We start from the raw sequence: 14,848 nt of genomic DNA, 5'->3' as shown, positions 1-14,848 counted from the left end.
AAAAGCATAGCTACTGCACATGCAGTAAAACCTAAGCTGATGATTTCATCTTGCATATTTTGCTACAGCCATTTCCAAGGGGCTTTTAAACTGATATAAGCTATTTTGTTTTCTTCTCTTTGTCTGTGCTGTGGAGCTTAATACCAACTTGGTTTTGCAGTTCATGTGCAGCACTGTGGATCTTGCCAGCTGCATGGCTGCTGAATACAACATCACTCCTGACCGGGTGGACGTTTGCCTTATCAGCAACCTGACTTCCAACTACAGCCTGGGCACCTGGCAGGGGTTCTGTGACAGCCCTTTGCCCAGCTGCAACTTTCCAGAGGTATTGCTTGGAAAAAATGGGTTTTGGAGGTCTGTCTGGAAAAAGGCTATCAAACCTTTGTGGTAAATCTCTGTGATTCTGAGGAAAACAAGGTTGTTCTTGACTGACATTACAGAACTGACACAGGCAGACTCAAGTGTCTGAAGTTATTATCATGAATCCACATTCATGTTTAAGTTCCTTCAGCGCTGAATAATTAGTAGGCTTTTAAAATAGTTGGATCCTGTCTGTAGCAGGGGAAATGTCCCTCTCCAAGAGGTCCTTAATGGCATGCAGAACTGCAAGTCATTTCAAAGGAGTTTGTGGGTGCTCAGTTTTAAAAATCAGTTCTCTGAACATCAGTGTCTACTCATAGATTTGATGCTTCCCTCCATTGTTTTATATCCTGATGAAAAACTTGGCTTATATATTCCTTCCCAAGGTATGGTAGGTCTGGCCTCAGACAGATCAGACAGTGGTCTGCTTCAATTTCCAATGCAATTCCTGTGTCTTCAGGACATCTCATTTAGAAAAAGTTACAATGCTTCTAATGGGAAAAAAACCCAATACAACCCACAACCCAAACCAGCCCAAATATGTTTTTCACATTAATAGAATACTTTACAAAGAAAAAAAAATATCTTTTTGCATAGCTATTCAAGACCTTTCTCCGAGTTTTTAGGTCACAGTTGTTACATGTGTTGTTTACTGGAAATTGGAAAGGAAAAACAGCTCTGTCTAGGATGGAGGCAGAACTTATATCAAGGTCATCTGGGTTTATGGGGACCTGACAGATTTATGGTGGATCTGTTACCATCCAGATGTCTAAGGTGCTACTAAAAGTCCTGGTGTCCCACTGAACATATTTCCTTTTAACTTAACAGGAATATGGTCCCTGTGTGATTCAATGAGGTTTCTGAGACCACCATTACTGCAACTTTCAACCTTGCAGAGGCTTTAGTGTGCAGAGGCTTTCTGCAGAAAGACCCAGGAGCAGAATTTGGCACAGTGCAGATCTAGGAACAGTCTGTGCCCACCATGAATTTGTACAGAGTGCTGGCCCAGGACAGAGAGGAACTTTAAGCAATGAGGAATAATCATTTTGCACACTGAGGTTGCTCTGACAGCCTTTAGCCAGGTCCTTCTGTTCAGTGGGCTAAGAAGTGAGGAGTCCCTCGGCTGCACTCTGCACATCTTGGATCTGCTACAGGGGTTGCCTGTTGCTCCCAGTGTCCATACAGGAGACAGTGGAATCCTACCCTCAGTCAAGAGAGAGGAGTCAAGAACAAGCTGTACAAGTTATTTTCTCTAATTTAATATATCAGACTATTAATAAATGAGCTCAGAACATAAGCATATTTCTGCTTCAACTAGGGCTTGCTTTTAACTGAAAGGATGGATTGCCTCAGGCACATGATATGGGGTTTTTGCCAGAAATAGGCCTGTCCAGACAGAGTGGAAGCTTAAATCTTCACAGATTTGATAGCAGGAAGGTGGTGAGCTGGATAACATGCCTTTCTTTATTTTGCATCCCTGCTGTCCTTCCAAGGAGCCATAAATGGCACCCACAGTCACACTGGGAAGCAGTGGCATGCTGAACACTCAGCTCCCAGCCTGGCAGGAGCTGCTGCTGCACCACCCAGCTGTGGCAGAGGTGCTGCACATCTGCACCTCTGCAGCTGCTGGCTGGACAAATTATCATGGGGTGGGCATGGGGACATTTGCCCAGCCTGTACCTTGCTGATGGAGCCAGTGTGTGACATTGGAGGGGACAGTGCTTCCCCATTGGCCTCAGGTGGGCATCTGCCCAGGGGGGTGAATTGCCAATACCCTTGGTCCTATGGGTGGTACAGATATTTAAGCCTAGATTGTGACTTTAAAGCATGATTTAATCCAGCAGAGCTGGTAGTAGCTGTGTCCAGGGAAAAGCTGCATCACAGCCTTGGGTGAGGCCTGTGCCCCTTGAGAGTGAAGCATGTAATGCCTGGAGAAGAGGGCCACAGCTTTCCTGTCCATCCATTCAGTTTAAACTGCTGTAATGTGGGAGAATTCCACAGGCAGCCCCAGGTTTATATGTTTGGTCAGCTCAACTACATAACTACCAATCCCTTTCTATCCCTGTGTTTAGTTTCCTTTGTTTTCAGTTTTGATTTATTCAGCTGACGTTCATCTCTCTTTTGGTTTTTTTTCCCCATTTTTGTCTTTATACAGTACTTTACCTACAGTGTCTTATTGAGTCTCCTGGCCTGCTCTGTGTTCCTTCAGATCAGCTGTATTGGAAAATTGATCCTTATGTTAATAATTGAATTTATATATGTTCTCATTGTGGAAGTGCCAGGGGTCAACCTTTTTGACAATGCAGATCTCCTGGTTACAGCCAACACCTAGTAAGTGCCTTTCACTTCTGAAATCTTTGCCTGATTTCTTTCACACAGTTATTCCAGTGTGGCATTAGGTGGATGGGAGTGCCAAGGCTGTGGTGCAAGCCAGGTGCATGTGTGCTCTCCCTCTCAGGAGCAGGAGAATACAGTTCCCTTTAAGACCTTTTTAATGTGGGACTTGACTAATGAACTATCTATTAATAACAGAATATAACTGGAATCAGAGTGGATCTGTATTTCCTTTTTTCCAGAAATGGGGAGTGGAGTTAGTCATTCTTTATGCTGGTATTACACTCCCAATATAGAAATGTCATTTCTCAAATAAGAAAAAAAAAAATCCTCCAACAAACTTGAGCTCGCTCAGGGATGTGATGTGAGCCACCACAATACATCAAACCCAGCTTGGGGTGGTGGAGTGGTGGTGCTTGATGTTTGGCCAGTGATCTGCTTCCAGTTGCTTCCAGGACAAATGTCCTTGTTTGAAAAGCCAAGATCACAGCTGGGCTCAGCACAATTCCCAGCAGGAGGGGCTGGGCTCAGTGGGAATGGGCAGGTGTCCTTTTACTTACAAAAGCTGCTTGTCATCAGGTCACACATTAATCCTGGTGGCAGCTCCTTCCACTGCTGTGGTGGTTCCCCATCTCCTGAGGCTCCCCACACCAGGGAGGGAAGTTTGGCACATCCACAAGCCTGTCCTCCTCCACGAGTTTTGTTTCTTGTTGGGAATTGCTCTGTTGTGTTAACTCCTTGTTTTGATGATTTCCCCTTGTAGGCAACAATTGTACTTAAAAGTGAGTGAATCAAATAATGCCAGTTTAGGTGAACTATTTGTCAAGGCTGATAGCTGTGGTTGTTCCTGCCTTGGAAGGAGGCTGAGAAGATTCCCATGGCCCTTCCCAGTGTGTTGTGAAATACCTTCTGTAGCTGCTCAGATTTCAGGATGGCCATTAACCATCAGCCCTTCGAGCCCAATGCATCTGGTTACTCCTCTCCTTCACATGACTGTTCCATGATTTCAGCACTCCCATGTGCCCAGCAATAATTAATGGATATTCAGCTTTTGCTACCATTGCCAGTTAATGGAAGTGTAGCTTTTGCTGCCATTGGCAGTAATCACTTAAAATATTTTGTTAACTCAATGGAGTGAAATTAGGTAGGAAACCCCATGGAGCTTTCTGTGGGGAGGTATAGGGAGAATGAGGTTTTCTTCCCTCTTTTTCAGATATTAGGTGTTCCATCAGCAGAAGCTATTTAGCATTTTCTAACACAATTAGTGAAATAAAAGCATTTTATATCTCAAATATAATTTCATTCTTGTAATTCAAGCACTAAGCGAAATTACAGCACTTGGAAGTGTAATTTACATCACTTCACAATCAGAATGTCAGTAATAAAGTCAGTAATAAAGTGGAGAAGGTTAGCATGTTTTCCCAGAAATAGCTTTCTGTGATGCTGTATTATCTCTCACTAAAAGGGATTTGTTCAACCCCAGCTGCAGCTCAGCCCCACACAGCCACTCCCTCACTGCCCTGTGCTGGGATGGGGAGAGAGTTGGAGGGGGACAAGTGAGAAAACTCATGGGTTGAGATAAAGCCAGTTTAAAGGGACAGAAAAGAGAGAAATTTATAATAGTAATAGTAATAATTATAATAATAATAATTTAATTAGACTTAGACAAAACAAGTGATGCACAATCCAGTTGCTCACCACTTGCCAACCAATGCCCAGCCAGTTCCTGAGCAGCAGCCCCAGGCCAGGTTTCCCCCAGTTCCCATACTGAGCATGATGCCATGTGGTATGGAACATTCCTTTAGGCCAGTTGGGGTCAGCTGTCCTGGCTGTGTCCCCTCCCAGCATCCTGTGTCCCTCCTGCCTGCTCCCTGGGCTTGTTGAGGAGCTGAAAAGTCCTTGACTTATATAAACACTGCTTAGCAACAACTAATAAATCAGCATGTTATCAACATCATTCTCATACTTAATCCAAAACACAGCACTGCCCAGCTAGGAAGAAATTTAACTCTATTCCAGTGGAATCCAGGACAATTTGTTTTGTCAAAGGAGCTCCATGGATGACTATTTATTGCCCCACTGTCTGGAAGGCCACTTGTGTGAAATGGGAGCTCAGCATGTAGCACAGAGCTCAGAGATGGACCTTATTGTCCAGCTGATACTAAAAAAACAGAAAAGCCACCATGACCTCATACTACTTTAATTGGGTGCCCATTGTAGCTACATAATTAGTGTCTGCTCTGCAGCCACTGTGGTACTCTGACTAATTGGAAGTGATGCAGATGTCACTTCACACTTGTGTGTACAAACCAGCCCAGCATGCAGGCAGCTGAAAGGCTGATTACAGCACGTTGGGAATTGCCAGGCTTGGCTGCAGCCACACCAGTGTGTGACACAGGGAGTGTCACTGCATGCACAGGGCTATCGTGTTACCTTTTCCTCTGCAGAAGACAAAACTAATGCATTGCTTCAAAGGTGTGATGGGCCAATGTGGTCTTCTAAACTGAGTTCCTGAACAGGGAAGCCCAGAGAGCTTTGCCCTGTGATTTGTTCATCAAAGCCATCATTTCTGTTCCAGCTGTCTGTCCTTGCAACTGTGGCTGGGAAAAGTGAGATGCTCTGGTCCTGTGGGAGCTGTCTCTAAAATGAACTGCCTTTCCTGCTAAAAATGTGCACTTCACTTGAGCAGGAGTGTAGTTAGCAAGCTTCTCTCTGTGTTCCCTTCCAGTAATTAAAGAACCATCTGCTACTGGAAATGTCTGTTCCATGGGGGAGCAACCTACCAATGTAACACCCCTACTGCCTGCACTGGGCATCTCCACTTATCCAGAGTTACTGGAAATACTGTTTGCTGCACTTCTGCAATGTGGGAGTCTCTGATGAAGGTTTTAGAGCATGAGTAGCACCCACAGTGAGCTGCAGCCTCAGTACTAAGGGTCAGGTCTGCCATGCTCCCGTCATGAGGGAGAGTGATGAGGGAGGGCTGTCAGTCACCCTTGGCCAGGTGATTTAGGGAAGTAGGGGAATCATACTCCATGTGGGAAGTGTCTCCAGCTAGATCCTTCCAAGGAGGAGTCCCCAGGCTTTCCAAACCATGTCTGTGTCCAAGCACTCATGTTCAGTGCTGGAGCTGGCCAAGAGCCACACAATAGATTGTGTGCAAGACAGCAGTGGGTTGCAAAATCCATGTCAGAAGAAATTCCATGCTCAGAATTGCAGAAAATGTCTTGGAACAAACAAGGTTAGAGAGTCACTATGCTTTTATTTTTTTATGTTATGCCCAGTTAGGTTCCCTTGCCTATTTTGATTATTTAGATGTCTGATTGTGTGCAAGGTTCCCTCCAACCCCATAAAACTGTGGCCTGAAGCTCTCTAGAGAGCTGTCACATTCTCAGGCTAATATCACATTGGTAGCCTGCAAAGTTCTAATTGCATCAATGACACTACAGTAATTTAAACACTGATCTCTTTCCTTGCATTTCAATAGTGTTTTAAAAGATGCTTGTGCATGGTTCTCAGCCACCTAATACTCCACCCATACTCGAGAACAAAGCCAGCAGCATTAAGCAATCAGTCAATCAGGAGCTCAGACAGCTGCTACCTACCAGAAAGCTCCCTTGTTCTGTGCTCTCAGTGTCAAAAAGCACACCTTCCATCTCCCCCAGCAGCTCTGATACACGTGGGTACTCTGCAGAATTGTCAGTAGTAATAGGAATGTGCTAAAGGGTTTTCTTCAGTGCCCTTGTGTGTGGTACCCAGAGCTGGGCACAAGCTGGTAGTGAGGAACGTGCAGAAGAAGGGAGCAGGATTCGAGTTAAAGGAATTAAACACATCTCCATGCCACAATAAAAGGAGAAGAGAAGAGCTATCCCTCACAAGATAAAAAAGCCCAAAGCTTTCTTCCTTAGGCCAAATTTTGTAGTCTGACCTAATGAAGCAGTGATCGATGCACAGGCGTTTGCCAAGCATCCCACACTGACATTAAAATCCCAAATTATTCTCTCACTCTTAATGCTTCTTTGATATTTTACCCACATTAACCATGTCACACTATCACTCTGGAGTTCTGAGTGTAGCTCAGAAGCCTGCTTTCTCCTCCTCCTCCCATCTTTTAGTAGTTTTCTGCTTCCAAAGAGCTGTAGCCCCACACAGCGTTAGAGGTGCCACACTGCAGAGGTGCTGTGCAATGATGTGCACAAGGGCAGGAGCTGCAGGGAGCCAAACCCTCCTCTGACCTTGTGTTTGTGCTTTTTTTTCAGCGTGTCTGCAAATGATACATCCTCATGGTGAGTCACTTTGGCATGAAATATTCTATAGGTCTTTGTTGGTAGGTATTTTCTGTTCACAAGGTGCAGTAGCAGCACATTGACTCACCAGCAGTGTCTGGTGTTTGTGCATTGCTGTGAGCTGGTACAACACAGTGCAGATGCCCTGAGTGGACTGAGGGTTGCCCTTTTGTATGGATAGCTACTCTCAGAGCATCCTCTTTCCTGTGGGACTTATGTCAGCTCAGGGATTATTTGTAATACAATTTAAAGGTTTTATCAAAATATTTTCATACTGTGTAACTCACTAATTCATATTTAACAGTTTTTATTTGCCTGCTTGTCAGAGGAGGTGTGAATGTGCCTTAGTGATCTTTTCAGCTTACAGAGCACTTACACAACAAAGCCCATTAAGAAGTGACTAATTAGAGAAGCCAAGAGTTAGAGCAGTTCCTTACTCAGGAGCCTGGGGAAGCTAGTGCAGAAGGCAGGATGAACACAGTCTGAGGAGCTGTCAGCATTTTGGTGTTGTCACCCTTAGCATGTATAGCCACTCTCTGCAGAGTGCCCTTTATATCAATGACAACCCTTTCCAAGATGCTGGATTACTTTTCCAATTTCCAAGTCCTCCTTTAGAAACTGGCACCTGTGAGCCAGAGTCTCCAGCTTTTTGTAAAGGTTTGTCCCTTTACCAACACAGGCTTTGAGGGGAAAGGGAAAACAAAAGCCTGAGAGGCTGGTTAGCCTCCAAGTGGGCAGTGTGGGGTGTGGCAGGGCCGTGTTCCCCCAGTAACAGGGAAGTTGTCTCTCTGCTTGGCTGCAGCCCCCCGGTGACGACACGAGTCGCGCTGAAGATTGTGACCCCTGTCATCATCACTGTCTTTGTCCTGGCACTGTACTTGCATGCCCAGCAAGTGGAATCCACTGCAAGGCTTGATTTCCTCTGGAAACTTCAGGTTGGTGGGTGTTGGCTGTGGGAGGATCACATGTGGTCTTTGGTGTTAATATAAAATGACTGAGCTCTTCACTGTCGAGTTGGAGTGTGATAAAATTTGAATTTTATCTGAATCTGGCTTATAACTGGGCATACTAATAATGCTCTGCTCTTCTTTGGTACTTTGCATACTCTGTGCATCTCATCCCAGTTATTCAACCCCTTTTTTCCTTGTAAACGCACCTTGGATGGTCCCCATGGTAAAGAGTTATAGATCTGAAGGTTGAGATTAATGAATTTGGGCAACTGAGCTGTTACTGCTGCAGGAACATGTAATGTAACACAATTTATAAATATAGGAAGCTCATAGTCACTGCTGAATTGTTTCCCAGAGTTCAGTGAGCTTTAGTTTGCTGCGCTCAAGGGTGTGAAAGATTCACATTTGCATTTTCATTCAGTTTCCTGTTAAGCAGTGGGAACTGGCTCAATGTCCAGCCTTCATTAGCCCCCAGGCAGCAGTACTGGCTATCCAACACACTGTGGATAATGCCACACTGTGCTCCTGTCCCTGGTTCACTGTTAATGTTTTCACTGCTTGTGCCCATGAGTGATGTTGGGCCCTGTATGTGATTCCCAAGCGAGCAGGACAGGCCTGGGCTCTGGCCAGCACTCATGGCTGAGAGGCCACAGGACTGCAGGTTTTATTTCGATTTTCTACCTTCTGGGTAGCAGGACATCATTCCAATTATAGGTCTTTGTGGTTTGAGTACAAGGCACTGAGGAAGCAACAATTAATTAAAGCTCCTTGGGAAGCAGATAAACATTGTAATCCTCATTTATAAGTGGTAAAACAATGGAAGGAGTGAGCTGAGTGGTTAACCAGTTCAGGGCTCAGAAATACAATGCTGGATTCTGGCATTATTCTCTGCCTGCTTTTCCATACACGTGTGCACAAGGAGATGGAACATTTTCCACTGCAAACCACAAGTTCCTGCATCTCTCTGGCTCTGCTCTGCTTTGCAGTTTCTCCCATTCTATTTCTGCCCTCACCGCAAGTTAATTTTCAGCTTGTTTCCCCTCCCCAGAGCAGCTCCCAAAGGCATAAGTGCATCCCTGTGTCTCCCCCTACCCTAGGCCACCGAGGAGAAGGAGGAGATGGAGGAGCTGCAGGCCTACAACAGGCGCCTGCTGCACAACATCCTGCCCAAGGACGTGGCCGCGCATTTCCTGGCACAGGAGCGGCGCAACGACGAGCTCTACTACCAGTCCTGCGAGTGCGTGGCCGTCATGTTCGCCTCCATCAGCAACTTCTCCGAGTTCTATGTGGAGCTGGAAGCCAACAACGAAGGGGTGGAGTGTCTGAGGCTGCTCAATGAGATCATCGCTGATTTTGATGAAGTAAGTCACAGAAAATCTGGGTGAGCAAAGTGAGCTGAAAGCATGAGTTTATTGGGCTCTGCTGAGCTCCTGGAGGAGGGTGGTTTATTGAATCCATGGTTCATTTCTCCTTACTCTAGGAGTCTTCAGTTTTATCTTTTTCCACAATGAAATCCCTTCTATTCCCTTGTCATTCCTTTGAGTATCTAATCCCTTTTCTTCCTCTGTCTTCCTGGCTCTTTCCACTACTTGCAGCAAGGCAGGGCACATGGCATGGACATTACCACCATCTGTGTGTTTGTCACGGTTTATTTGCTTCTTTTGCTCTTGTGACACAGATAATAAGTGAAGACCAGTTCAAGCAGCTGGAGAAGATCAAGACCATTGGCAGCACCTACATGGCTGCCTCAGGCCTCAACGACTCCACTTATGACAAGGAAGGGAAGACACACATCAAAGCTCTGGCAGATTTTGCCATGAGGTTAATGGACCAAATGAAATACATTAATGAGCATTCATTCAACAACTTCCAGATGAAGATAGGTAATGTCCTTATGCTCACAGGATTCCATGTAGGTAGTGGTCATTCTGAGGTGGGGATTTTATGGACAGTAAAAACCACAGATGTTACATTAGCTGTACAGTGATGTTGATTGGCTGGTGGCTGGTGACCACTTCGGCCTCTATGAAACATCACAGTAGTTTTTTAGCTTATAGAAGCATCAGTGAAGCTCCCTAGGGAATTAGAAGCAGCGTAGGTGCTGCCACAGCATGGCCTTCCATGGTGGTTGACCTTGGGCTCATTTTGCCCCTGTGCTTCCAGCTCTGGCAGTCTTGGACATTAAATTGTCTTTTAAGTCAGGGAATAAAAAGTGACAGAAAAGGAAGAAAAAATTTGAGGATGTCAAGTGTTGTCTTTGTTCTGGAAGGCTCTGGGCTGCTGCCTTGCAGGCCCTCAGCATTGCAGCAGGTATGTGCTGATTTCAAGTGAGCAGTTTGCTTGTTAGCCAGGTGGCAAAAAGCTTTATGCCATTATCTGGCACTGGAAAGTAGCTCTGGATTGAGCAGATCCATCTTGAGCTGCCAGTCAGCTGAGCATAATAGATCAAAGAAACCAAATTCTATTTTAACATTTCTCTCCCCACAGTCTGGCCATAGCTTTAAAGTCAGGGTAAAGCACAGCTAGAACCAGTGAGGCTCAGGATGGGTTTTTACTGTCTGAAAAATAACCTGCCTCAAGCAAATGGATCTGAGCATATTTCTCCTCTCCTTCCAGGCCTCAATATTGGTCCTGTCGTGGCTGGGGTGATAGGAGCCCGCAAACCCCAGTACGACATCTGGGGCAACACAGTGAATGTAGCCAGCAGAATGGACAGCACAGGAGTGCCTGACAGGATTCAGGTAAGGCAATCCCTGGAAAACTTACCCTGCCAGCCCTGTGTCACTTGCACATTTTGAAACTTAATTAGAATTGAAATTTTGGTTTCATTTTATTCCTTTATTCCATGCATTTACCTACACAGAACTGAAAGAAAAGCCACTTAGGGAATGCTGGTGGTACCAGCAAGTTTTGTCTTTTAATCGTGACCAACATTGCAACCTTTGTTAAAAGCTTGCACTTTAGTTCTGGGTGGAAGTGCTGAGCTGAGCTTCCTGCCCAGTGTGCCTCACTGGCACTGAGCACAGTCCTGCCTGATCCCTGCTCACATGTGCTGCTCAGCTGTGTCAGGTGTTTGTTTCATTTTCCAAGGGCTTGATTCAGCCCTGTATTTCTGTAATTTGCTTTGCTGCTCTCTGTGCCATGTGTGGCGTGAGGCCAGCAAAGGTCCAGGCATCAGCAGGATGGGGATACACAACAGAGAGAGAGGATTGTTTAAGGGGTTAATGGGACCTGTCTGATAATCACAATCGCCTCAGCCTCCAGATGTGACCTTTCCAGGGAGTGATTCAATTCCAGTGTCCTGCTTTTGCTGAGCCAATGTCCACAGTAACAGAATGCCATTCCTTGGGAAAACACTGAAGGGTTATAAAAATAGAGCAGCTGGTGTAAAGCCCAAGAGAGGCAGCCATGCTGTTTCCTTGCCTGTCAGTTAACTGGATCGATATTTGTGCATCACTCTTGAGATGGTCTGTAAAGCCACATGAAAAAGGGTGAGAAATCACATTGTAATAAATAAACACCTCAGGAAATGGTCTTTAAACTTCTGTTGTTCTGCAGCACAAGTGATTATTTTTGACTGACATCTGCAGAGACAATTTGGATGCTGGCTAGAGTATTCCATTCAATCACTTCTCTCCCATTGCCCACTACCTTCTCCTTCATAAAAACAACCCCTGACTCCTAAGCTGTACTGTGTAACTTCTAGGTAATTTTTGAGGATATTTTAGTACGTTTGACCTGTTTTCCTACTGCCACTCCAGTGATACAATGAGTCCATTTGAGTAGACTGGTGTGTTTTAAAAAATGTGACTAATTTGTTACACTTTATCCAGCAACCTCCTTGAAAAAAATGCAATTTCCCCAGTTGTGAACTGTGTGTGACACCTGTACTTTCTCAGTTTCTAATGGTTGTGTTTGTTCAGCTACTTGTGCCAACCTTTTTCAGTTAGTGATTGATGTGCAAACGTTGATTGACTTAGAAACAAAACAGTTGATCCTACTTTATGTTGTCCATGGATTACTCCAAAAGCAGATGGAAAGACTGTGTGGAAGACAAGGCAAGCACCTGTTCACTCTTGTTTATTCTGCAGGTAACCACGGACATGTACCAGGTTTTAGCAGCCAACAACTACCAGCTGGAATATCGAGGGGTCATAAAGGTCAAAGGCAAGGGAGAAATGACCACCTACTTTCTAAATGAAGGGCCTCCAATTAGTTAGCACCGACTGCAGCTCCACACAAAGATGGATTTTGCATTACCCAGGATTGTGAATAGGAGAAGAATCATTTCTTGGTAGCGAAGCTGAACATTTGGCGCAGTTGAAATTTCACCCCATGACTCGTATCGGCAAATTCTTTGGCCACCCATTGAAAAAGGCAAGAGAAAGAAACCACCTCGGAGCTGTTCCTGGCTGAGTGCTAAGCTGACCAAAGATCTGCACTACAGAGTTCACAGATAAGACATTAATTTGGCATTTTTAAAAAGGCTGCTACCACAGGATGGCATAAGAAGCTATTTAAGTATTTATTGACGCAACACAACATTTACTTGGTTGAAGGAATGTATGATTCACTACAAAGCATTATTTTGGAATGGATTTGCACTCCCATAATGTTTCCATCCCATACTGCCAGCTATTTGAAGTGTACCACTGTGCTTTTATTAGCTGTTTTGAATGGGCTTTCAAAACTGACACCCACTGTTGCAGCACACAAAAAGGCCTTTTAGAAGGGCATTGGTAATGTTTTAGTGTGAAAAGACATTATAGCCTTGCCCCCTCTGTTTCCTTCTTCTCCATAGCTAAAAGACTGCTCTTCTGAGTGGGGCTGGCACACCTGATGAAGGGGAATATCAGGATAAAGGAAGATGGCTCTACAACCATATTTATTAAAAAGTCGTCTGTACTCTTCTTTGGTATCTATCAGTTTACATGGGAAAGACTAGATGTAAACAAGAGACATTTTGTGGGGGGAACTCCCCTGAAATTTGTTGTGGGTTTTTTTGTATTTTTTATTTTGTAATATTGAAAACATGGAGATCTAACAGATATACCAAATTCTATATTTTGTAAATTATATATAAATTAGAAGGCAGGCTGTCCACACCAAGGTGTGGGGGGAGGTGTATATAACCTGTAGACTTTTGTGTAATTTTTTTCTGTGTAATACTCTGAACACAGACTTGGCAGTTTTCAGATTATCACTATACAATCAACCAACAACAAACAGGTGAGTTTCCAGGCTGAATCAGAGGCATTTAAAAATGAAACTCCAGAAAAATCTACAACCCCAAAGAAGAGGAAAAACCCGCAGTAGTCACAGAATTGTTCCGTGCAGCGTTCCAGCGGAGGGTGGCGGCTTCCCAATGGAAACAGGACCTTTGAGTTTTAGCTCCTGAGATGGTATCAAATGTGTCAAAAAGAGCTCTACCCAAATCTTCTAACTCTTAACAGGAGCTCTTATGAGAAAAGGAAAAAAAGCTCATTTGAACTTTTCTTTTTAAAAAATACTTTTTCATAGATGGTCTTAATAGAATCCTGCTGATCTGAGAGTTGTCTGACATTGTAACTGCCATGTGACATTACAAGGAACTATGTGCTGCAGCATCAAGTTTACTTTCCTGTAGTAAGCACTTATTTAAACTGATTCACAGATTTTCAATTTTCAGGAATTAGGTGATCTTCAAAAAATATTATGATGGCAAGTGTGTATATGAGGTGGTTAACCTTAAAATAGTGCCATTGAGACTGTGTTGGGCATCTTTATCACTAGTTGGGGGGGTTTCTGAATAGTTCACTGTTATCATTTATGTACCTTTTCTAACTATGAAAGAAAAATCCCTTGATATTTTATTAAAAAAAGAAATTATTTAAAAAGCTATATTTTTTATATTCTATGAGGGGAAGGTTTTGATATTGAATTTGGCTAGAACTAAAAATTACTCCAATCTTTTGACATTTAATAAACTTCTTTTCCACTCTTCTCAGGGCAGAATTATTGTAGTACTCACAGCATAATGATTGCACTATGGTGGTGGCGATTTCTTTTTCCTACTCAACAATGAGAATAAGTGAAAATCCATGGACCTGTCTTAATTAATTTGCTCTATTGCTAAGCATGACCTGAGCATTAAGCCATTTAAACATGAGCTTAAATGGCATCTCCCCTTTCCTTCTCCCTTCCACTAGGAAACATCTCTGAAAAGTATAGTATATTGACTTCTGTAAAACTGCCAAGTCTGCCCTTGTACTATACTTTTGCTCCTTTTCATCTTTCCTGGTTTGCAAAATAAACTTAAGTTGCATCACGGTGTTATGCCTTTGTCCCCTCCTCCACCTCCCATTCCCTTTGTCCCTCACTGAGTTTCATTTCCTTCATGCCATACACTTGATTTTAGGTTTGCTTTCTGCTTTCCAAAAGTCTGCAGTCTTCTTAACTTTTGATTCACCTTATGAAGTTGTGTTGTCAATGAAATTTCAAGTCCCCAGTATCTCTAGCTGTGATTGTTGACAGTGTGTCATGATCATTTCAAGGGGTATTCACACACTCTTTACTCTGGATCTTGCAAAAATGGATACAGTTATGATTTCCCATGGAAATTGAAATCTATTTAAGTAATTTAACTATATTAAACACTGTTTCACTGGTGATGTGTCTCTGTTTTATTTTAGCTGCAGCTGGCTGGTGGGATGACACTTAAAGTTGTGTAGGAGATGCTGGATCTGCAAATAGAAACATCCAGGTCTTGTCTGGCACTGATGGATGCCCTGGTCCTTTGCACTGCCCCAGGATGGAGCCCCAAGGGCTTGGCTACCCAGCAAACATCCCCTGGGCCCTTCCAGGGCTCCCAGCTGCCCCTGCAATCAGTCTCAGGGCAGCTGACAACATAAACCAGCATAACTGAACAGCTTACATGTG

At 44.0% G+C, this 14,848-nt stretch overlaps 1 protein-coding gene across 1 annotated transcript in view; it reads left to right on the top strand.

The window, feature by feature from the left end:
* Positions 1 to 14,571, top strand: part of ADCY5 (adenylate cyclase 5) — a 204,449-nt gene extending 189,878 nt beyond the window's left edge. The window contains exons 14-21 of the mRNA XM_054277897.1: positions 161 to 325; positions 2,516 to 2,691; positions 6,954 to 6,980; positions 7,783 to 7,915; positions 9,028 to 9,291; positions 9,609 to 9,813; positions 10,547 to 10,671; positions 12,022 to 14,571. Of these exons, the coding sequence (XP_054133872.1) occupies positions 161 to 325; positions 2,516 to 2,691; positions 6,954 to 6,980; positions 7,783 to 7,915; positions 9,028 to 9,291; positions 9,609 to 9,813; positions 10,547 to 10,671; positions 12,022 to 12,150 (1,224 nt within the window). The 3' untranslated portion in view covers positions 12,151 to 14,571. The remainder of the gene's footprint in view (positions 1 to 160; positions 326 to 2,515; positions 2,692 to 6,953; positions 6,981 to 7,782; positions 7,916 to 9,027; positions 9,292 to 9,608; positions 9,814 to 10,546; positions 10,672 to 12,021) is intronic.
* Positions 14,572 to 14,848: the final 277 nt, after the last annotated feature.

This window comes from Melozone crissalis, unplaced genomic scaffold, assembly GCF_028551555.1.
Source record: "Melozone crissalis strain CALT ecotype California unplaced genomic scaffold, PUWL_Pcris_2 ptg000023l_1, whole genome shotgun sequence".
Classification (NCBI taxonomy): Eukaryota; Metazoa; Chordata; class Aves; order Passeriformes; family Passerellidae; genus Melozone; species Melozone crissalis.
The sequence above is the reverse complement of the archived record's forward strand: the minus strand, read 5'-3'. Positions and strand labels throughout refer to the sequence as shown.